Here is a 23,858-nt window from a genome sequence, read left to right as displayed (position 1 = left end):
CGCATTGTTTAACCGAGTGGAAATATTCATCTTATGGTACTTTTCGTTCAATAACTCGATTGTTCATCCACATAATCAGTTTGCAGTGTTCTAGAGACTTTAACGCAGCCATTTTGTAGCTCGTGCTTTATTCGTATGTAGTTGGGTGTCCGCTTTTATGACATGAACAATTCGACCAAGAGCATTAATAAAATTGTATGCTCAACGCCATGAGCAACACAGAAAAACAATTTCGGTGTAGTCAGAAGACAATGACTCGGAGTGATAATAACTGTTGGCACTATGGCCAATAAAATGATTTCGGGTTTTATACCCGAAAAATCATATAACATGGTAAACTCGGATTGTAATTTTCACTATAGCGACAAGACACGAGCAATGCGGTCACTTTCACATTTTAGCTCGCGCATATCGTATATCACTCAAGCCTTTAATGAAGGTGGTTTGTCTTTTCGATTGATTTCAATGCATAAAAGGGCGTCGCCACAAATTGGGCAGGACCTTGCGGCTAGTGTTGTTGTCACGAGATTCATTTATCATCGTTCGGTGCTTGCCAACAGCACGTACACGATTGTGTTGCCCAACAGCATTCATCTGTCTATTCACGCAGGTCATGGAGTAAAAAAGCAGAAAAAGGACTTCTTTGACAAAGCGCTGTTTTGCTCCGTTTTGACTTTGGCATGGTAGGTCAACATTTTGTAGTCAGTTGAAAATGATATTGGAGCTATTCGCGTGTCATGAAGCTATGATTGCGCTTTAAGGTAGAACGTTTTCTAACCGTTTCTCCTAAACTCTCCCTTCGGTGCCCGAGCTTTTGTTCAAAGATTGAGCAACATAAGCCTCGCGGACAAAATGATCCAGCAAGCAATGAGACATGTGGTTTACATGTTTCTATGTTAATCGAATCATTTCTATGAATCTGGGACAAACAATCGTTCTATATTTCTTCTTCTTAAATAACTTTAACAACCCTTGTACGGTCAAGGCCGGGCCCACTAAGCTAAGCTAAGGTTTTTCTTAACTTGGAATTTTCCCGTAACTGGATAGTCAGTCCTGCGTACGAAGAAGGCTTAGTCGAGATCGTTCTATACCAGTTTAAATTTCCATGTTATAAGGAAACTCTCTTCCATACAAAGAGCGAAATATTGAGTAAGATAAACCGGCCAGTCTTAACATTTATAATACGATTGGTTGAATACTGTTACGCATCGCTGATCGCAGGGCCTCTTGATGACCGTTGGTCGGAAATGTTTCTCCACTGACTGCGCATAATAAATAACGGCGTGGTGGTAGCGGCTAAGTAAACGTAAATCAATTTCCGCTGCACATTTTATTTACTTCCGTTCTCTGCTGTCTTTCTTTGTTTGCTTTTTCCGACAGAACATCACCGACAGCAGCATTCGCATCGGCGACCTTCGTTAGTGGCCGAACAGCAGCAACCGGAGCGGGCACATTGTAGGGATGTAATTTTCATCAAGCTGATTGCGACGGGATCATAATCGGAAGCAGTCCAGCTATCTGGGCGAGTGCGTGCGGAGCAACGGAAGCTATACTTCCAACGCACTCGTACGTATATTCGCAGACGTTCCGGTAGCCAAAGTCCTGTGATACGTGGTGAGATAAATCTACGAACACAAATGCAATCAACATGGCGGCGGCGATAGAGGAAGCAGTATTTAACGCTTTGCGGGGTCATCACAATGAGCATACGAAGCTCCCGTCGCCTCGAATCATTAAGATATATGTGGCAAGCTTAAAGGACGGTAAGGACGTTTGTATGTTTTGTAATTATACTTCGTTTTTGATCTGCAAAATGATAGTTGTATGGTGCAAGTGATTAGCTTACTATGCTATACTACAACATTAGCTTACTATGCAGAGCAGTTTTGATTAGTATGCTTATCTGTGGAACAAGCACAAGACATATTTTGAAAGAAAAAAACAGTTTTTGTTAAATTTTCATTTATTTTACAAAACATGCCATTTGACACCTCGGCTGATTGAGAAAATGTGATCGAAGGTAGGAAAAACGCCGTAATTGATTTAAAATGAGTTTCTCATGATTCCCTGCAGACTTCAAAGAGGAACGGCGCCTGTTGTTGGAAGTGATTGGACCCGACCTGCAGTCACTGTACGACGATCGACAGCTCGAGGTACTTGATAAGTTTATCGCATGGATTCCGATCCAACCTCCCGCAAGCTTTCTAATCCTACCACTCTGTTTGTTTCTGTTCCGTTTTTATCCTGCATTGGACGACGAATCGAAAGGTTGAAATCGTTGACATCCACTTTGGTACCGGTAGCGATGAGTTAACTGCCGTAGACTTGGATCCGTATGTGGTGGAGGATCACCTGCAGGAAATCGAAACGTGCCATTCTGTCTCGAAAAGTGTATTTCTAATCGTAAGTACGGTCTCCATGGCGAATGTTCTACGTTTCAGTCATCCCTTGATGGGGGTGCCCATTGGTGTTTCACTACTTGTCGCCGGGTCCATTCCAAGCGGATTATTTTTTCCTTCCCAAACGACACCTTTCGACGAGCCCTTTTGAATCTTCCTTCTAAGCGTTTGAATTGATTTGTCGGACAAATGAGCAGTATTGAACGATTGAAATTTTCTCCGCACAAGCCGAGGTGAAAATAAGATGAAAATTGCTTCATCACCAGCCAGCATGGGGTATGCGAGCGTTTCCGGGCGATGTGAGATGATGTGCGAAAAAGAGTGAATATGCTTTCATAATGATGATTTATGGCCTGCAGCAAGATAACAAACCCAAGCTACCGATACTCCAGCTCGATGTTCTCAATCGCCAGCGAACGCTCCCGGAGTGTGGGTATGGTAGTCAGGTGCTTACGGAGGATTCTTTTGGATCCAAATAATGCTTTCGCGGTAACGGAAGTGTAGTTTTTGCTTCCTTTGCGCTCCGTTTGTTAACGAAATTTTCCGTTTGCTTTGCTTTGTTGTTTTCTTTCAGTTTCTCGTACCACCATTGAGTTCTGGTGAATTTTTCTGCAGCACGCAACAGGTGCTGTTATTTGAAATTTCTACGATTTTCATCGGTTGTTTGTTCACGCTCAAACAAATGATTGATTGGCTGATGGTTGATAGATATTTTGTTTTGAGTAAAAAATTCTTATAATATATTGTCTTCGTTGTAGAAACAAGTTTTGCCTATGAACTCTTTGTATAGCATGAACAAAGAGTGTAAGCTAAAACTGTACTGTGCAGGAAGTGAAAAATCTGAAAATAGGAAAATAGCAAAAGTTTTCAAAATTCCGAAGAGTGGTACGGTCAAATAATTGGAAAAGCCGCTTGCCAAATATTGCGCAGAGAAGGAATTTATGGGTGGCCGTCCAACATCGATTGATTGAAAACCCCAACGACACCAACGGCACCGGACGAAAGAGTCGGCCAATGAAATGTGAAGGTCATACAGCTTCCCCAGAACGGTTATCATAACGTTCGCCAGCGCATCGATCCATTTGTTGCCCGTGGGATGTTTAGATGGGTTGGAATTTGTCTCGGTTTCCGCTTATCAACGGCGAGTGATTGGTCCTTCCGGTTTAACTTACGTTTGCTTCACTGTCCGTTTCTCCTTACGCTTGCTGCGGTGCTGCGTCCGTTCGATGGCACCGGGTTTCCTTTACCAACGTCCCTGTTCCAACAGGTACTGCTTGGGTCACGTTTGGGCAATTTTTTACTGCCAACAAAACTCGACCCCAGCGTATTCACGGCTATTGCGAATCAATCCACCGACGATGAATGTACAAGCTTGCGGAAGTGGTACAGCACCGAACGGCCGAGCACGACGACCCATCTGGGGGATGAGGAGCAGCAGGATGCGGAAGGATATTACTGGCTCGCAACGGACTACAGGTGGGTTGAATTCCATTACTACAATTTCCTTACCCTTACGGTACCGGTTACGGCCATTGCGCTCTGTGGCTTCTGGACGCAGGTGAGATAAAGTGGCGGATGATGAATTGATTATGTCTATAACCGACGGAACTGAAGGGTTTCAATATGATCAGTAATATTTTAATAATGCAAAAAAAAATGAAACTATGGAACCACAGATAAAGCGCTTTATTTGATCGAAACTGTTTTTTGAGCTACAGCTCGTGATATACGTTTCACATACGAATTTTGTGCCTATAGATTGTATTGATTTTCGACATTTTCGAGAATGTCGAACACACACACACATAAACAATAGTTTCAATGGAATAAAGTAAAAAAAGTGCTTCACAAATAACAATTAATTAACATGCAATTTGCTTCCTTTACATCTTTATCATGTTGCTATTTTAATTGACATCAATTCATGGTGCTATTTGAATTAAAGTGCGTTTAAAATTTTGAATACCCGTTGTGAAAATTGGAAATTCCAAACTAGCTGGAATACTATCAGTAATGTTGAGAAGCTCAACTTGAATCGCCACAATCGACCGATTGTTCGGCCGATCAACCGTTTCTGATAGGAAATTAATCCATTACCATCGTCAATAGAACCAATTTACCTTATACTGGGCAAAGCTCTTGGAGTGAACAAATATATCAAATGAACAGGCCGTGCTTTCTGGTACTTGACAGAATCTTGTGAACATTTCTCCCGCTTGTCCCAACGGTAGGTTTTCTGCCCGCATGGCGGTAGAATTCGAGATATTTAATTAACTAAGTTACGGCTATGGCTTTCCATAGAAATCGCTTCTCTTTCTCTCTCGTTTCCGTTGTCGATGTTCGGGACCATCCCGGATCCGGAATCAGTTGAAGTGAGCGGCGAATTTTGAGTTATGACTCGTTTGCGGTGGGTAAACGAAACTGAAGCACTTCATCAAAATCATTACCTCAGATCAAAAAGCAGTATGGCCCGGAACCGGGTCCTTTTCCACCACAACCATCCAATGTCGCCCCTCTGTCCACGTTCGATCGACCAACAGAGTGATTTCCTCCAATCGACAGTGACGTAATCCGGTTTTCGCGCACCCTACTACAGTTGGTTGATTTTTATCACTTGTTCCATCAATGTAGAGCGCTGGACCGGGCCGAATGGGCGACGGAGAGCCGACGATTGCGTGAGCTGCTGGAGCGGAGGATAGATGAGGCGCTGCCTGCGGCCGAGATGACGACACCCACCGAAGGATCCGATGGGGAACAATTCTGTGATAATCTGAAACGACTGAAAACCAGAGCTATCGCACGGGAAATTGAAAAGGGTTTAGGTAAGTGGATTGCTCGGGCAGGAATGTCAACGATTTCGGGCTCTATTCTGCGGTTTTCTTGAGCGAAAAATAACGTGTGGTTCGATTTTTGGCAATGACGTTATTATCTTGCGCGCAAACGTTCGATTACTTGAGGACTTTTGTGATGGTTTCCGTTTGTTCCCGGTACATAAGATTGAATGAAAGTGTCCGTTCCACAGGACACGTTGAACAGCAATTGCACCAATCTATTAGTTAAAGCATGATTTTTCCACCAGCCGACAGATCCTTCGTATGAAAATAATTTACATATTCGTTTGATGACGAACGGGTCATCGTCAAACAGATTGCTGATCTTTCGAAATGCGTTTACGTTGAGTATTCGTTGCAGATTATCTATCCATCAGGCGCCCGAGTCACGTAGCCCAAGGGTTAATGGAGAGTAATGGAAATCAGTTGTCATTTCCCGATGCAGAGAACGTGTCCACTTAGCGTTCATTATCGGGATTGTTCGATTTGTTTGCCTCGCGGATGCTGGCGCGATTCATTTCGCCGGCGAATGACCGTAATTGATAAAAGGGGCCTCAGGCCCTTTGACGTTGTTGACGCCGTGCAAACATCGATAATCGTTCGCGTTCGATCGATTACTCTTCATTAGATACTGTGTGCAGCGTGAAGGCACAGCGGGAAGTAGGCTCACTTGCGGTAGGAGCGATTTAATTAGGTTTATTGCGCGTGAGATATCGAGAAGTGGAAGTGAGTGATAATAGAGAGATAGAATTTTGTGAAACAGACTGCCTGGTGGTAGAGATTAATAATATTACGCTCAGCATTCAAGGTTCATTGCTTCGATCTAAATGACAGCTTTGTTGCGATACTGTTTGCGTACGTTGTATAAATAGTTCGGAGTGTGGATCAATGTACCAACTTTAGTTTGGTTTCAGCACTATCCCCAAACTACTGCCAGACACGAACATACGTTTTGTTTTGGGGGAATCTATAATGACAAGATCGCATGTTGCGATAGCATCCGTTAGCACGCGCCATCGTCTTGCTGGCTGCCGCGCACGAACACGGTCGCTTTTGCCTTTTGCTTGTTCATTTTTTGTCCACGGAACCATCACAGCACGTGCGCGGGGGATCGACCTGAATAAATAGATAATCAGCACCTGTGTGCTGGCTGCCAACAACCATTCATTCTTCGTTTCTTCTGGTGCTGCTCATTTTCCTGCTTTTTTCTCCTTATTCCACCGTGTACTCGCTGCCTAGCATGTTCGCCGGGACGAATTTTGGCACTTTTCCGGCACTGGCAGAAGCAACCGGAAAACGGTTCCACCGACCATGCGGATGATGACCATTTGGGCTCGGTCTTGGCCAGCGCCGCTGAGCAGCTGGAAAGCAGAATCATCGAAGCGCTACCCGCCAGTAACCACCAAACGCTAATGTAAGTGTAACCCGTGGGATATCGTCCGCGAAAGAGTGAAATAATTTGGGAAAACATCGTCCCGTGCCGATGCTTCCATTTCGGAGGGCCTTCATGGGTCCTTTCCGGCGAGGTGAAAACAAAAAAAATCGGAAAAACCACAATGGGTATGCATTTTCATTCGGCAGGCGGTTTAGTTTGCTATGTCTTTTTTTTTCATGTACGTTTTCGGCACCGGTCGTCCTCTTCCGGGATCCTTTGGCCTCTGATGTATTCATTACCGATTGAGCGACCATGCAGCGTTGATTGGGCGGAAAATGGAATCGACCCGGAGCTCGAGTGTCACGATGTGTACTTGACCAGCTTCAAACATAAAATGTTCGAGATAATGAAAGCTTCCATCGATCAGGATCTGGCCAAGGACCCAAACGGTGGCAAGGGTCGTAAGAAAACGGTGCAGGTAAGTTGCACGATGAATTATTTCTGCAATAGCTTTGAATACCTCCGGCAAACAAAACAGACTCCTTTTATCTGCTAATCATACTCATTTTGTAAGGCCATCGGTGGCTTATGAGGTGTTGGATGTATTTTTGCAATGTTAAAGTTCCTGACTCTCAATTAAAAGATTGTCTGTTGATACTCAATTTGTCTGCATGACAACGACAGCAGACGCAAAATTTTGCATGAATCAATACGTGAATGCATTTTCGCATAAGCGTGTACTGCACGCTGCATAAGCGTTTGCGCCCGCATTGAGCTATTTAAAGCATCCCAGCATGGAGAGGGCAATGTCATGCCCCGGTTATTAGCCCGATTTTGCGGCTCGTGCTGTGAGCTGTGTGTCATAATGTGCCGACATTGCGGTCACATTGACACCCTCGTTTATCTGGCAGGCGTAACCAGTGCCAGACGCTGTTACGCTGTTGATCGGGGAGAATTTTAGTGCTGAGCGCTGATTGCGACCAAAATACTCGTTTGCTGCAAACATTCGAGAAAAAAAAGAATCTCCCGCTAATTATCCCAGTCCTTCGGCACGCTTCATGGAACTTCATAACATAAATTGTGTTGTAAATATTCTACTAGGACAACACCCTCGCACATGTGTGGAGGACACGAACTGACACGACTAACTCTCTTATTCAGGAAATTTTCCACGAACACTCGACGCATTTAATGTGCTTAAATGAGCACCTGAGTGCGAACAAATACATCTCGTCCAAGGTTCCGGAGCGGATACGGCAGAACGTGCAGATGAACTTCCGTTCCGGGAGCCGGCATCCGCCGTACTTCATCCACGGTGGGCATGGCAGCGGAAAGAGCACACTGTTGTCGCACATCTACGCCCAGCTGACGGGTTGGTTCGAGCATACAAAAGTTCACCGAGTGATACGGTACGCGTCGGCCACTCCTCGCTCGGCGTACAACTTGGAGCTGCTGCGCGTCGTTTGCCAGCAGCTGGCGATCATCTTGAACATTCCCGAGGGCTATCTTCCGAAGGATGCATCGTTCGACCCGCTCTACATCAACAACTGGTTCCAGAACTTGCTCAAGCACTGCGAGGACCTGCACAACGAGATACTGTTCCTGTTCATTGATGATCTGCATCGGCTAAACCCGCTGGATTGTGACATAGTGGCTGCACTGTCCTGGCTGCCCATCAGCCTGCCCTGGAACGTGTTCCTGATCGTGTCCACCACCGTGCCAATCGAGTCACTTCGGTTGACCCCGATGCAGAAGGAACGCTTCAGGTGTGCGGATTACTTCTTCGATCTGTCGCTGGAGCAGAACGAAACACAAGTGCAACGTTGGACGGCGGTGCCATCGCCCTTGCAGGAACAGCCAAGCACTGACCAGCCAACGTTCGCACAGCTCGTGAACGGAGTGTTCGATGCCATGGAGAGCCGGTTTGGTGTGAAGGGCTTCAGCCGGTTGGCCGTCTACATCACGTGCTCCGAGTATGGTCTGACGGAGACGGAACTGCTGGAGTTGCTGATGCCGACGCAAGACGCGGACGTGGCCATCGATACTCGAGAGGGTGACTTCAACTTTTCTACCTTCCGCACCATCCGGAACCAAATGAGTATGTATGAGTCTTTCACCGGTGCACTCACTCCCACTCTGTCCGCTAATATGTTACCCCGTTCCGACAGGGCTCGTGTTGCGAGAGAAACTCATGTCCGGGAAGTTGCTGGTGGTGTGGCGCCACAGCATATGCTCGGAGATTACCCGGGCGCGCTACATGACACCGGACAGCGCTCGCTCCATCCACTCGGAGCTGGTGAATCTGTTCTTCCCACCGGACAGCGACGACAGCGAGGAGATGTCCACCGAGCAGCACAGCAGAAAGTCGAGTAAGTACGCGCCGCTGGTTGTGGTGCCGCACGGCGCATTGTTTCATCGAATGCAGCGAATATAAATGTGTACATCACTGCCACTGCTGCTAGCCGCTGAAGGCCGATGTCGTACTCGCGAAGTTCCGCACAAGTCCCGTGAGTAGTCGGGCAAGATTTTAAATGGTTTCATACGCCCCAGCGGGAGTCGGTTAGATGGCTAATTGGTCGTCGTTCGAGAGGCTCTTTGCTGTTGAATGAAAAATCGATAGCGTTAATTGGAATCCTCCCACAGGATGATTGGCGAAACCGCCACTCACACGGTCCATTCGAGCAGCAGCAGCAGCAGCTTTGAATTACACGACTGGCGAGTGAAAAATTGATGTTGAAGGATGCAACAGGGCACATTTAGTTTTTCGCAATTAGCACTACCCTGAATGACCGGTAGAGATAAAGGGAGATGTCGCTTGAATCGTTTAATAGTAGACAAACTGGTATCCCAGCATTCTGGTGAAACATGCATTTATTACAATTAGTTGATTATAGATGTAATAAATTTTCTTGTAGCAAACGATGATGTCGAAGAATATGCTGGAAAAGAATAGTTTTTTTTTCGTTTTTTCCTCCTTTCATGTTGGGAATATTTTCTAGCGTCTTATAAGGAAGCTCTTCTTCTTCTTCTTCTTCTTCTTCTTCTTCTAACAGATGAAAAAGGAACAATTTTATTTAATCCCTTAAAACTTAAATTCAACACAATGTGTAATTTACATTTAACAAAATGTGCTTTTTGTTTATAATTACAAGTATGCATTCCGCAGGGGTTTTTTTTAATATAAGCATGCCCTGGAAGGTTCTGTTTTTTTATATATTTCAAAAACCCATATACAATCCCTTACATAGCTGTATCCTTCAATTTGCACATTACGAAATTTTTCTTCAAGAAATTTACGTTGCGTATAGTTTGAATTGAATGTGGATAAACGCAGATAAACGAAACCAAAATGATGAAACACATATCAAATGATTCTTGATTGTGCAATAAAATAAGTTATCTATTTTTGCGCACCATTAACTAGTCTAACAAATCTCAAACAATCTAAATAAAGCTGCCCCTGATACGTTCTATGAGAAACGTTCTTTAAAACTGATATCTATGCTATTGTATTAATTGTGCACACTCGTGCCTTATTCCATGCCTCAAAACATTCAATTTCGTCTGCATGATAACATCAAAGAAAACTATAATACAAAGTTGACTTTACAAAGCTACAAAGCATACATCAATATATAAGTGCGTATGTGAGGGTGTGTGTGTGTGTTCAGACTGTCTATAGTCAACACAATAGGGCACTTTATACAAGTTTACACACAGTTTCCTTTACAATGAATGAAGTACTCTGATAGCTGATTTTCATTCGGCTTCCTTTAACTGGACTGGTTGTAGCGAGCGGAAGCCAAGCTGAAGTTTTGCACTCCTTTTATCAGTACAATTGAGGCAACAATAGCGAAAAAACAAAGAAATAAGAAAAGTTTTTCATACAGGGAGGCACAGTGTTTTTTATCTTGAATTCTCTGCTACGTCTGGTGAAAGGCGGCAATGGCAATGTGCGAGAGGTCTTGCGTGCTTTACACCATCCCGTCGGCGTCAACAAAAGGGGTTAGGCTGGTATTGTTCACGAAGGATTTATATGTCCTTTCACTGGAGCTCACCCGGTCGGTTGGTCGCTTGTGTTGAGCAAATGCGACTTTTTTGCGTATTCTCACTACCATCGTAGCGAGCAGCGGGTGCAGCCTGCGCGAACAAAGGCGAAAATTGTTAGATTTGATTTTAATTGAATCGTTGTATGTCTAGAGTGGCATTGTGCATGTCAAGCGATGCGCTAACAAATGCAAGGTGCGAATAGCTCCGCGGACAAGTGCGAAACTTAGAGCATCTTATCTGAACAAACTTGCTGGAAAAAGGATGAATTTTCGATTCTGAGCTTTTAGCGACTAATAGTGCAGCTTTCTGTAGGGCTTACATATTGAATGTATTGCGAGCGATCTTGGAATATGTTTGCGTTCGAATATTAACTTCGTCCGAGTTGTGTTTCATTATAGTTTTTTCACGGTGTATAGAATTCAATCTTGTACGTTGTACTTGCATTTACTATTTTACTATCTATTCATTTGCTTTGAAAAATATAATTACATTGAAATTACTAAAGGTCCATGGATCTTATTGCTTGCAATGAAATGAAATCAAGTTCCTTGAAGCTGGATTCTTGTCCATAAAGATTTTATCTTACGTCTTTGGGCTATTTGTGTAGTTTTTTTTCTTACAGCGAAAATTGAATTCACAAGCGATCTTCGAGTGAGTGTTTCTCGTAGAGCTAAAGTTGAAACCCCGAAGTAAATAGCTCCATGCACGAGATATGTAATAATGGGATCAAAACACAAATCCTCTGCAGAAGCCTTCGCAAAGGCAAAGGCACCATTTGACCGAGATGAAGAATGGTTGGGAAAGCCAGTGGTGCCTTAATTACAGCCCAACATAAAGCGTACGCCGTGGCACGACCGGCGGGCTATTTGAATTGAGCTGGCATTAAAAGACGATGACCGTGAAATGACACCGAAAGAAGCCAAAGTCTCGATTCGTCATGAATTTCTGCTATTTGCGCCCCTTTTAACGGCGAAGAGTGGAAATAATAAAACCGCGCCAAGCACCGTCTGCGACTGGCCGGAGTGGCGCTGTTTCGTTTATCAGCGGTTGTCGACTGTGCATCACTGTTGTACGAGATCATATACGCTGATGGCGTACAGTAAAAAGAAACGGCGAAAGTAGAACGTGGTAAAAGACGTGTTTCTCTTTCACCTTGACGTGCGTTTGTCGGGGGTTCTGTCTTGCAGCTGGAGAACTTCTAAACGGCAAATGCGGCAGTGTGTTGAGCTTTTCGCGAAGTCGACATTTAAGCACCTTTTCGACACCTGGGTTTCGTTTTTTGCTCCCCAACTCATGTTAAATTTACGTTCAAGCGTAAGGATAAAAAACAATGCAACATTTCATTTGTCGATAGCTCTACGTGGCCGATGTTCTTGAAAGAAGTCGACCAATTTCCATTCGACCGAACATGAATTCAACGACGAATCTGGCGGATGAATACAGGCAGCAGAACGTGGCTACGTGATGACGTTAAAATGAAGCTTCAGGTTTGATGAGCAAGGTAGTGCTCGACTGTAGGTTTCAAAAGTTTAACACATATTGAGTTACTTCGAGACGACTTCGACAAAACTCAATTAAAAATATGCTCTCGAGGAAACCTAATCAAATTGGGTTTGAAATCCAATTTTGCAGCGATGAAATTGGTGTCATTAACTAGAATTTGTCGAAAAAGCCAGGGAGAAAAACGTACGTCGGTTGGTCAAACGTTGTCCGGCCAGTCTGTTGCTTCGCAATCGTTGATTGATTTGGGCCACTCATCTATTCCATGCACGTAGGCATGCAAACCCAACAGGACGACAACGTGACGCAAGTGCTCAACCTGGGGCTGGACATATCCTACAGCATCCGGCACGTGGAGGAAGCGTGGCATCATTTGATCAAGTCGGAGGACACCAAAAAGCTCAAAGAGATTGCCGTATGCAACTTCGACTTTCTGCTGGCCGCGGTAGGTATCCCTGCAATTGGGCGTCCTTAGAAAACCGTTTCCTCTGAACCTCAGGCCGCTCTAACGTTATCTGTTCACAGGTTCAAACGGTGTCCATTAGCTATTTGCGATGCCTAATCGAACACGTACGTTGTTACATCCTGGACCGGGATATCGAACTCGTGTACTACACCATCCGGAAGTCGAGTGATGTTCTGACGCGTGATCCAATGCAGCTGGGAGCACAGGTAAGAGAGAGTAAGAGAGAGAGAGAGAGAGAGAGAGAGAGAAAGATAGAGAGAGATAAATAAGGATCATCGAACCTTTCGAAATGATGGCTATCTTCGCTGTTTCTCGATGATTGTGTTGTTTGCAGCTGATTTCCTGGCTGAAGTCCGTATCCGCCCACGAGGGACCGCAGGCACTTCTAAGCGTTACGGTGCAGTCTGCGACGGCTTGGTGCGATGGGTACACCGTGCCGTTGCTTGTTCCACTGACGGGTTGGCTTCCGGTTCCACTGCCCAGCCAAATTCGATGCATCACCGTGCCCGGTCCGGGTCCGGTTCGTTGCATTGAGGTTTCACCGTCCAAGCAGCACCTGATCCTCTCGCCGAAGGTCGGAGATCCGCAGCTGTGGCACATCATGAGTAATAGTCTCGTGCACACGTTCAAGGGTAAGTGGATTCTATTTTTCTCACTAGCGCCTATAGTGGCAGTATTTCGATTTGTTGTATTTGTTGTCCGTTAGCTCTAACATATAATTTAACATAGTGGACAATTTAACGATGACATTAGAGCATCCGTTAAATGGTGTTTTCGAAAAGAGCTGATATACATTCCAAACTATTTAGAACACAAATCTAATAAAAAAAAAACAAACTAAAAAAAGCATGCCAGCAAACAGTTATCATGTAAGCTCAATGAACAATTAAGTATATATTTAGAGTAACATGATTTGTGCCACGTAAACAGCACAAACCGTGTTTTGCTTCTTCTGTGCGTTTTGTTTTCTGCTGCTATGGGACGATAAAGCGATATACGAGCTTTAACTTTTCATTTAATCACACCGCCGCCCAACTTTCGCTGGCAAACAAATCAGAAAATAATTGCAAACCCCAGTCTATAAAAAAAATTGAACACAAAGATGAAAAATACTGTTGGATTTGAGTTTTTCCCATGGCAAGGATTATTGGGTTTACATCAGCTCGCTATCTTTCGTTACGGGTCGTTGGCTGTTCCGTTTTTCGGCGTAGGGGCCACACGCAAAAAGCACATTTCGTTAATGATGAAACCCGTCCAAGGTAGTTGGAAGCTGAATCGAGGACTTTAAATTAATCAATTATCCTCGGTGTTGGTAATCGAATTGGCTACGAGAAGGATGCGAAGAGGATTCTTCGTTCGATTGTCTTACAAATATTTTTGCTTCCCACAAAACTCTGAAGTTCATCAATATTCTCTTATCGTAAAAGATTGAGCATAATTGCAAAGGTCCACAGGATGTCAATCTAGTGTAATTTAATTCTACTTAATTGACTACGTCGACTGTAACTTTGGTCATTATAGCTGATTTTTTTGTTTTGATGTTCATCATCAACATGCTAAATTGTCTTAATTTTGTTTCCAACACAACCTTATCGTGAGGTTCGTCGTTTTTCCATAACTTTCACGATTGCTTGCTAATCAGTTTCCGTAATCACTGATCTGTTTCAAACGTTGTTAATGTACAAATGCAAATGCGAGCTAAGCATCCGCAAAGGGATTGAATGTTTTATTTTCCAATCATCCAGTCGAATGCATTTAGCTGGGCGTGAATGTCGGCATCTCGTATGACACATTGTTGTCCTTCACATTCACACCGATGTCGTGTTATGTCAGGATCAGTTCGAATCATGTCCGGTTCAGTCATGTCCATATCCAACATTTGTGTTTCTTTTTCATCGTGCTCTCATTCTCTCTCTCTCTCTCTCTCTCTCTCTCTCTCTCTCTGCACAGGTCATAGCGGTCCGGTAACGTACATGAAGGTCCAGTCGCAGTATCTTGTCACAACGTCTGAGGACACATCCGTTATCGTTTGGGACATGAAGACCCTGGCAGTGAAGTTGAGATTACGGTAATGCTACAATTTTGCATGCTCATTCGTCGTGCATGTGCCGTGCCAAGTGGTGCTAACATTTTATTTATAGCCCTCCGTCTGGTTGCCAGCGGATGCCGGGTGGTCGATAGTATCAGAAGTTGGCCAAACATTTGCATAACGGTTCAGAAGGGCCCGTTTTTTCGGTATTCGCGTTGAAATGGTTTCCACCCGTGGTTAAAAAGTTGTCCCATGCGTGAATTGAAAAAGAGAGAAGGTTGGAAGAAAACAACAAGGCACGTGCTGATACAAGGTGGTAATGGTTGAGATCGTTGTCGTCTGGTAGAATGCTGTAGATTCTGGATTCTACATTCTGGGGAGCACTCGAACCACAGCACATGGGGTGGGTGTTCTCGCTTACGGCAAGAAAATGATATCGTGCATGTAGGAAGCTTGGCGAAGGTTGATATTCAAATGAAAGCCCATCGTATAATCATGCCATCGTTCATGCGTGCAATGTATCTTATCTGTCATTAGCGACCCGATTTATCACACCTTCGCGTCGTATGCGTCAAGTCAAGTTCGGGTCGTATTTCCTGGAGGTATTTCAAATCTCCGCCCAAAGTCAAACAATGCTCACGCGCATGAAATTAATGAGTTTCCAACATACTGCCTTATCATCTCGCCTTAGTCACACCCATTCTTGTAGAAACCAAAGGTCTTCGGGACGTATACGTTTGATCACACCTTATCCATGCAAGCAACTTAAAGTGCTATCAACCAACTTTATGCAGAATATTCTTTGCATGCTTTACCACAACAAGTGCCAAATTGAGAGCAATTGAAGAATCGTAGAAAATGGCATAAACTTGGATGGATATACGAGCAAAAAAAGTATTATGGTTCCCTGGAATTTTTCAATCAAACGTTTCTCTCTTTGAAAATCAATCAAACGTTTTCTCGCTGCTCTGAATTGATTATTGGCTATTGGTTATGGCATGAAAATATTTACTTGCGACATTGAATTGGATCAATGCGACGATTTACTTAGATTCCGCTGCTGCTGCTTGCTGTTTTACAATGCATGACGCCAGAGACCGGTGGAAAATTGAGATTTTCCTTATATTGCCTGTTTATGTATGCCTTCATTTGGTGGTCTACTTCAGAGCACGTAACTTTGACTTGAAACTTGCCATAATCTTCTCGTTCTGATTTATACTACTTGCTAGGCAGCGTAATATTTCTTGATAAAAACCCGCAGAGCGTATGCTGCATGCTTTTATGATCGGCAAAGTTGTGTTCGAAAGCAGTTTGCGTACCAGGTCACTTGTGATGCAAATGGTGACACAATTTTCCGCTATTTGCATACACTGGCAGAGATTCTGAAAGGAGTAACTCACAACAGACTAACGGCACATGCGAAGCAATGGTACTGCAAACGCAAAGGAAAGGAACAAAATCCAGTTTTTCTGCAAAGAAAGCTGCACACTGTTCATTATGAGCAGTTGGGCTTTGTCGCGACGGTACGATTGTCCTTTGCCATGACCGAAGAGCAAAGGACAATGTAGCGTGCTCAATATTCTACTCCGACATCATCTGCCAACATGTCGGCCGTCGGTGTCAGAGCACTCAGTTCCATTTGCATTGATAAGACGCTGCTGCTACTGCTGTAGGCGCGCTCTCACCACGTGAATTTCCAACGAAACCCTCCGGCGCAGATGGCGCACTTCTGTGTCCCGAGCTTGAATAGGAAAGTGAATATTAAGTTTCCAATTAACATTGCTAAGACGGGAAAATGGTAATTTTATTTTCCACAGCTGTAACTGTGAGTCTTCCGAAGCCCATTCGTGAAGCAAAAACGGGGGTACAGAAATAGTGCCAGGATTACACGGGAAATCAGTTAGAAAATTCAATCTGCCTTAAAGAGATGTGTAGCTTGGCTTTTCAAAGTTTGACATGGTGACAGAGACATGCAATTGCAGCAAATGTTTCGGCTCGTAGACCGAACTGACACTTTGACACGAAAATTAACTAAATAAATACGTCCATCTCCCATCGGTTACAGGGAACACATTGCTCCGGCTCTGTGCGCAACCTTGGCGTTGGACAACAAGTACGTCATCAGCGGGAGTGATGATTCGAGCATTATTATAGCACTGTTCGACGGTGGAAAGCTGGTAAATTAGAACACGAGTCGTAGCGTCGTGGCGAAGGTATTGACTGTTCGTGTTCGTTTGCATTTTTCTCCCTTTGGTGCACAATAGGTTACTAAAATCGACCACCACCGTGGGCCGGTGACGGCTCTGCTCATGAGCTATCCGAGTGAAGTCCTCGTATCGGCCAGCCACGACGCGACCGTGTGCCTGTGGTCGATGGAAAATTTCACCCTACTCAATTGCATCCAGATGGCACAGCCTGTCTTGAACACACAGATCTCGTGCGATTCCGTAAGTATTCGTAATGCTCCACTCCGAAGCTGGTGGCGTGTGAAGGTCGGGGACGCTCGCGTGTGCTCCGGAACAGAAGCCATTGCTCATGCAATGCCCACTTTCCATCGGATATCATAGCGTGCGCTTTTTTATATTGTTTCCGTTTCTGCACCCGGACGACCACTTGCTCTTGACTGACCCGTTAGACATTCCTGCTGGTGCACTGCGCCGACAACGGTTTGTATCTCCGGTCTCTGACCACGGGAACGGAGCTGCACGCGTTGAAAGGACACAAATCGAAGGTAAGCGGCTTACGGGTGGCACTAATCCCGTAAACGGAAATTACGTGGAAAACTTTCTGCTCGCGCGCGTGTGGGTAGAAAAACCATCCAAAAAAAGCACAATCACAGACACCCATACAGTCAGACAATAGAAGTGACCAAAAAGCTTTACCGTAAAGCAGACGACGGAGCAACACATTCTTGGAAAACATCTGACAAGCGGGAGACGAAAATCGTTTTAACTTTTCTCGTTTTCAGAGCATTGTGAAGCTGCACTAGAAACTATTTTTGGTTGGTAAGACGCTGATTAATGCAGAACTTTCACAAGTCATTCTCGGTGCACCCATGGAAGTTTTTTTGGCAAAGCTGTAATTTACCTTCTTGCTCATCAATTCTGCATAATGTTTTGAAGAAAATCTCCGAAAATTAGCCAACACAACGATAACTTTTTACGCCGCCTCGACGTTCGTGGTGTAATGGAAACATTTTAACAAAGAGAAATAGTTCGTTTTTAAACTCCTTCCTTCCTTGATGCAACACATTGAAGCGGGTTATTTAATTTTCATCGTTTAGATGGTATAATTTGTCTAACAAAAGGCTAACAGGCCATTATAATATTGTTGGAAAATATGTTCTAGAGAAGAACGGTGCAAAAAGAGCTAATGCAGAATCAGCCAAATAGTTACAGAATAGCTGAGCCTTGTTTATTATCTGCTGAACTAAAACATATTCCACTTGAAATTTTTTTAAATCACATCCCGATTTAATTAAAAAAAAAATCATTGCAGGATTTTCGTTTGAATGGCAGATTCAATTCAGTTCATTGACGATACGTCACCCACAAATTTCCAAATTGCCATGTTTGGAAATTCCAATATGTTATCGGGAGGGCACTTGCCGAATCTGTTTCCTACGGTTCCTCTCGTGACACGGTAAAATCGGTTCAGATAGATTTTGGAATTCTTACTCGCTGTACGTGCATCTCGCCCAGCTTCATCGTTGTTTTATTTGGGCTCGGTTTGATTCGATCAGAGGAACAATTATACGCCCGAGAGCAATTCATTGATATGAATGCACGAATCCTAGAAAGAAGCGACGATTCGCGCAACGTTAGTCACCAAACCAGAAGAGGAATCTGTTCTGAGAGAATAGGAAAATTACTAATACCACGCACTGGTACGTGGAAGCGCAAACGGAGGCGTTTTTCCACGTGCCAAGAATAGCACAAACACAAGCAGTAAATGCGAATGCCGCGGTGACGCATCGTACCATTCTCGTTGAGCCTTTCACAGAAAAGGAACCGAACGGAACGAAAATGGATTATGTGTCGAAGTCGACCCCGCACCGCACCGCTGCATAATGTTGAGTGAAGGTTTTTCCTCGTCGTTGAGGTGGAGTTCGCGAGATCAAGACATTGCGTTTTACGTCATTCGCCCTTCAGTGCAGCTAATAAATATTTACGACCATAAGTACCGAGAAAACCGGAGCGCGAAGGCGCCAACCTCCCAGTGTCGGTTGCGGTTGTTCCGGTTCCGGTGTAAATGAGAAATCAATTCGTCATCGCTGTGCCGGCTGAGGCAGCACAGGGCAGGGCAGAGAACGCCGGAATGACATTCCACCCAAGCAGCTCGGTATAATCGGAAAGCTAGAGCTCGCGTTCGCGCTTTCCGTTCCGCTTCGCTTCGATGGCCCCTTTGTCCTGTGTATCCTGCGTTCGTCCGTGCGCCTGGTACGCGATGTAAAACGTTCGCGTGGTTCGCCGGAACGTAATCCCGTCAAAAGCTATGAATAAAATGTGGCACCTTCATCTTCCTCTTGGGGAGGGGGCGGTAGCCTGCGGTGGATCAGCAAGAAGATGACACTTTCCCACGATGATCGATGGTTCCCGGACGGACAAACAGTGGGACCGTGTGCCGAAGACGTCAGCTTCGATCAGAACTCGCGACACACGCGCCCACGATGGGTGGGATCTGTGATGACTCGACGGAAGTGTCTGGATCCGGCGTGGCCAACGTGAGCCAAAAACGTACGCAACGAGGTGGGATGGGAACCAAAAACCCCCAAAAAGAAGCATAAAAGGAGCAGGTTTTCGGGTAGCCGGGGAGTATCCTTTCCCGGCGCGCCGGTATGCAAACAAAGTGACGCACTCAGACAGCTGCGATGATGGTTCGGAATCGGATTTAAATGTTATTTCGGGGCGCGTTGACAAAATGCCATCAAAGGCGGATGTGCAAAAAAAAAGAAAAGATAGCAAAAACACCATCCCGTAAAAGCACACCACATTGGACCGACCCTGAAGGCAACCGCCGCCTCGGGCGGAAGCAACACATCTATGAGCGGTGTACGGTTTGTTGGGTGCTTGGTTCCGTGCCAGCGGATTTTCCATTTAGCTCCCTGCTTGCTTTCGGTTACCGCCGAATTTATTAACTTGAAGCCAAACGACCCAAGAACAGAAGGCTCCTTCCTACACCGGTACCGTTCTCGGATTGCACTCGTCATACGTTCGTGTGTGTGTGTGTGTGGGAGGGGGGGGGGGGAATTGGAAGGATATAGGGGTGAGGATGTGGCCGGAAAAGACTGGCCTTTTTGTTTATGGAACGGGAAACCCGAGCCGAGAGCGGAAAAGAAATCCCCATCAGTGCGGCGATATTAAAGACAGCACAGGATCGTAAAGGACGCAAGGCACATAGGTCGTGCGGTTGCGGATATATTGAATCTTTCGAGTGATGCCGGAGAGTGATGCTCCGGATGCACGGTTGACGGTTGTTGCGGCCTGTTACGGGCTGATGGTGATTTCGGAATCCTAGAAGCCTCAACTCGGTGGCTCGGTTTGCGTTAGTGGGAATAGAATTTGAAGAAGCCACTGGCGGTGAACCCGATGAACCTGTACGTGTCCTAATTTCCCACAGCCCACGTAAAAAGCGTGGGTACGAAGAAGAGAACTTTACACTATCACGGAACCGTATGCGAGTGGTATGCTGATATCATTATTCGTGGAGTGAATTGATTTCCCAAGCTTCCCGGCTGCCACGGTGAAAAGAAAACACATGGAAGTGACGTACGTTAGCTTCAATTCAAACACGCAGCTTAAGGTTCAAGGCGATGGTAGAAACACAAGCCACCGCAAGCTGGATGAGGCAACATTAAAGCCCTGCTTTGGTGGAAGTTTGATTGCAAGGGACTCGTGTAGGGTTTCTGGCATTTATGAAAACCACGCTGCGGGCGCTCAAAGAAGCCGGGCAAACTCGCACCGCACAGCACTGTCGATGCCGGTTTGGGGTAGGCCTTGCGGTGCGGTCGAGATCTAGGACGTCAGCCTGAAGAAATGAGCAAAGGATTGAATTATTCAACTGATTGCCTCTGGAAGGGATGTACTGCTCCTTTGGTGGTAACGCCATTCACCGCAAACCGAAGGGATCATCCTGCGTTTACGGAGCTCGGCCTCAGCGACCGGGTGATTATGGCATGTTCATAAGGATTATGCGTTTGATTTCTGTTTGATTGCTCGACGGTGCTCTTATTTGCGTATGACAGCTTGAATGCAGGCCTTGTTTCGGGATAGTGCTAGAGCGAACGTCGTCATCGGACCCAGGTTACAGGACCGTTAAGCAGCCTTTAAAAAATGGCAAACCTCAAGTCACCCGTTGCAACGTTGAAGTAGAGACGATCCTATTACAACTAATGGATTTTTAAGTTTTTTTCCACATAATTAATCTAATAATAATCTAATAATTATTATTTTTCCATACATACTTAATTAATTTTAAAACATACTCATACATAATCTTGCATGAGAAACAGTTTTTCTGACTTTGAACTAAGCAAGACATTGAAATACAAACGACAGACGCGTGAATTCTTGTGTTTGAAACAACATGCAGCATGTTCGTGCATTGAAAGGATTTTTTCAGCTGTCAACATTGGAATTTTCGTCCCTGAAGACCGTGGATTTCAATCGTGTTGTTAAAACAGACTTTTAGCTATTTTTTCTAGCTTCTGTCACTGTTTACTTCAAACAAAAAATATTCAATGAATCGACGAATGGCACATCAAATATTTATTCGCACACAAACGCACAGACAACTCGCATGAGCTCCAACTCTTTGTGGGTCTACCAATCATAAAAATGTTCGATCAAAAACATTACGAAGAACATATGTCAAGCAACGTTCATCGAACGAATTAAGTACAACTGTATCGCACGAGATTCTACCGTCTATATCCTTCGCAGGTACGTGCACTTTGCATTGCAATGGACAGTCAGCGCGCGATTGTAGGAAGCGAAGACACGAAGGCACTGATCTTCGACATGCACTCCGGGCGGATCATACGCACGCTACCACCAAATCCAGGTGCCGTTACTGCCGTGTACGTGATGGAAAAGGACGACTACCTCATCACCGCCGGCGGCAACAAGATCACGTTCTACTCGTTCCGCAACGAGGATTCCATCGTCAATTTCTATCCGAAAAAGAAAAAGACACTCAAAAAGTTCCACCGCAATCGGCTTGCACTGCAGTCGACCTCGAGCCCGGTCATATGCTTCGACTTGTCGCGGGACTCCACGATGGCCGCGGTAGCTTCCAGCCGTTGCGTGCAGATCTGGCAGCTCAACTCGCCAGAACTGACGAGCATCTTGGAAGGACACTCGGCCACAGTGACCTGCGTGAGTTTTGCTCCAAACTGTGAGCTGGTCGCGTCCGGTTCCGAGGACAAAACGGTGAATGTGTGGAGCTTAGCACTGGGCACGGTGACCGCCACCTTCAAGGGCCACTGTACGTCGGTCACCTCGGTTACGTTCATGATGGATGCGCGTCGCATCATATCCGCCGACAGGGACGGGCTGCTGCACGTGTGGATCTCCGACTCCGGTATGGTCCTGCAGAGTGTGCAGGGTCCACACAAGTGCCTGTCGGTGACGAACAACATGAAGTTCGCGGTCTGCACCAACGGCGATTCTAGCTTGCGCATTTGGTCGCTCACGCGCGAGGACGAGAAGTACACCGTGTCGCACTCGGACGAGATCACTTGCTTCGTCATCACGGCTGACTCGCTTTACGTAATTACCGGCTCGCGGGACATGTCATTGAAAGTGTGGCAAGCCACGGGTGGCAAGCTTGCCCAAGTTCTCGTGGGACACACTGATGCAGTCACGTGCGTGGCAGTGTCCGTGACGAACAAGAGCCAGGTCATTTCGGGTTCTAAGGACTCGAACCTAATAATCTGGGACATTCACACGGGCGAGGAGATACACACGCTCGCCGGTCACCTGGGACCGGTAACGTGTGTCAAAGTGTCGGCAGATGGCACCACTGCCGTTTCCGGAAGCGACGACAAGACGCTGATCGTGTGGGAAACGAAGCGTGGCCTTGCTCTCACGTCGCTGCAGCTGCACGTACAATTTACGCGCTTCGATATCAGCCTGGAGTGCTCGCGGATTGTCGTGCAGCTAGTGGACAGCTCTTGTCTGCCCATCATCTGTCTACACAACTCACCAGCGAGCTACATTAAGCTACCGACGTACTCGGCTCCAGCCCGCGATGTCGAGGATCTGAGACCGGCCGGTCCGAAGCGACCTGCTCGACGCCTGTTGAAGAAGGAAGTTTCTCTCGACACGTACACCTGGCAGAAGAAGTACGCCCACCTGACGTCTTCGGTGATGATGGCGCAGGTGGATGAGCGTCTTAAGCGACGCTTCTCGGTGTCCGCCAGCATGGAGGAGATCTCGAAGCTGGCCGAATCGAAGAATGTCGAATCGCAAGCCAACCTTGGCCCTGAGCAGGCGGCTCTCGCGCAATCCCAGCACTTCGACCAGCTGGAGGCACTCTGGAATAAGCGATCGCCTCCGAGGCGCAGGCTAAATGCGGTAAGCTCGGGTGTACGTCATTCCACCTCACAATTGCTCAATGTACTGCTTCTCGACGTTTCCAGACGCTCTCGCGGCAGTCTTCGTTGGTAGAGGATCGGATCGATTCGTCGGACGAGGACGAGTTTCAGGAGGAACGCGCAGGTATGTCGAAGAAACTAGCCCTCTTTCACGCGTCGCGCCCTCTGTCGCTTTCGGTAGATGCATGGAACTGTTCTAGTCTGTACTCCTCAACATCCTCCACCAACACACAATACAACCAACCGCACCACCATCAGCATTACCACCAGTACCATCACCAGCATCAGCCCGATCTGCTGCGGGAGGTGTTGCTGCTGAAGAAGCAACACTCGGTCCCGGCTGGCGGTACCGGTGTTCACTCGGGAGACCCGTTCGGTGGCCATCTCAAGCTTTCGTCCACCGAAACGGACTTGCAGGCCCTGTTTCGTCACTGTACCTTCGGTACGCTGAACTGCCACTCGCGACGGCGGCAGTCGAGCCCGGAGCGAGGTGATCAGTATCACGTTCGCCGGCGTAAGTCTCGCTCGATCGACAATCTAAACCACGAGGTGACGGTATTTAGACAGCAGTATCGCCGCAATCCCATGTCCCGATCATGTCTCATGCAGTAA

General features: G+C 45.9%; 1 protein-coding gene across 1 annotated transcript; it reads left to right on the top strand.

Moving 5' to 3' along the window:
• The first annotated feature begins 1,648 nt into the window (after positions 1 to 1,648).
• LOC128727608 (protein qui-1) lies at positions 1,649 to 23,858 on the top strand. The gene is made up of 18 exons (XM_053821536.1): positions 1,649 to 1,763; positions 2,074 to 2,153; positions 2,269 to 2,403; positions 3,667 to 3,875; positions 5,031 to 5,221; positions 6,470 to 6,644; positions 6,924 to 7,083; positions 7,767 to 8,703; positions 8,774 to 8,974; positions 12,431 to 12,600; positions 12,681 to 12,827; positions 12,956 to 13,253; positions 14,572 to 14,689; positions 16,716 to 16,827; positions 16,915 to 17,097; positions 17,286 to 17,381; positions 21,592 to 23,226; positions 23,292 to 23,858. Exons 1-18 carry the CDS (start codon positions 1,649 to 1,651, stop codon positions 23,856 to 23,858), a joined length of 5,529 nt encoding a protein of 1,842 aa, XP_053677511.1.

The sequence above is a fragment of the Anopheles nili genome, chromosome 3, assembly GCF_943737925.1.
Source record: "Anopheles nili chromosome 3, idAnoNiliSN_F5_01, whole genome shotgun sequence".
NCBI lineage: Eukaryota > Metazoa > Arthropoda > Insecta > Diptera > Culicidae > Anopheles > Anopheles nili.
The sequence above is the reverse complement of the archived record's forward strand: the minus strand, read 5'-3'. Positions and strand labels throughout refer to the sequence as shown.

Coding starts and splice junctions, on each gene's coding strand:
- LOC128727608 (XM_053821536.1), top strand. CDS start 1,649: ATGGCGGCGGCGATAGAGGAAGCAGTATTTAACGCTTTGCGGGGTCAT. Junction 16,828..16,914: donor TGTTCGACGGTGGAAAGCTG/GTAAATTAGAAC, acceptor GGTGCACAATAG/GTTACTAAAATCGACCACCA. Junction 17,098..17,285: donor CACAGATCTCGTGCGATTCC/GTAAGTATTCGT, acceptor CTGACCCGTTAG/ACATTCCTGCTGGTGCACTG.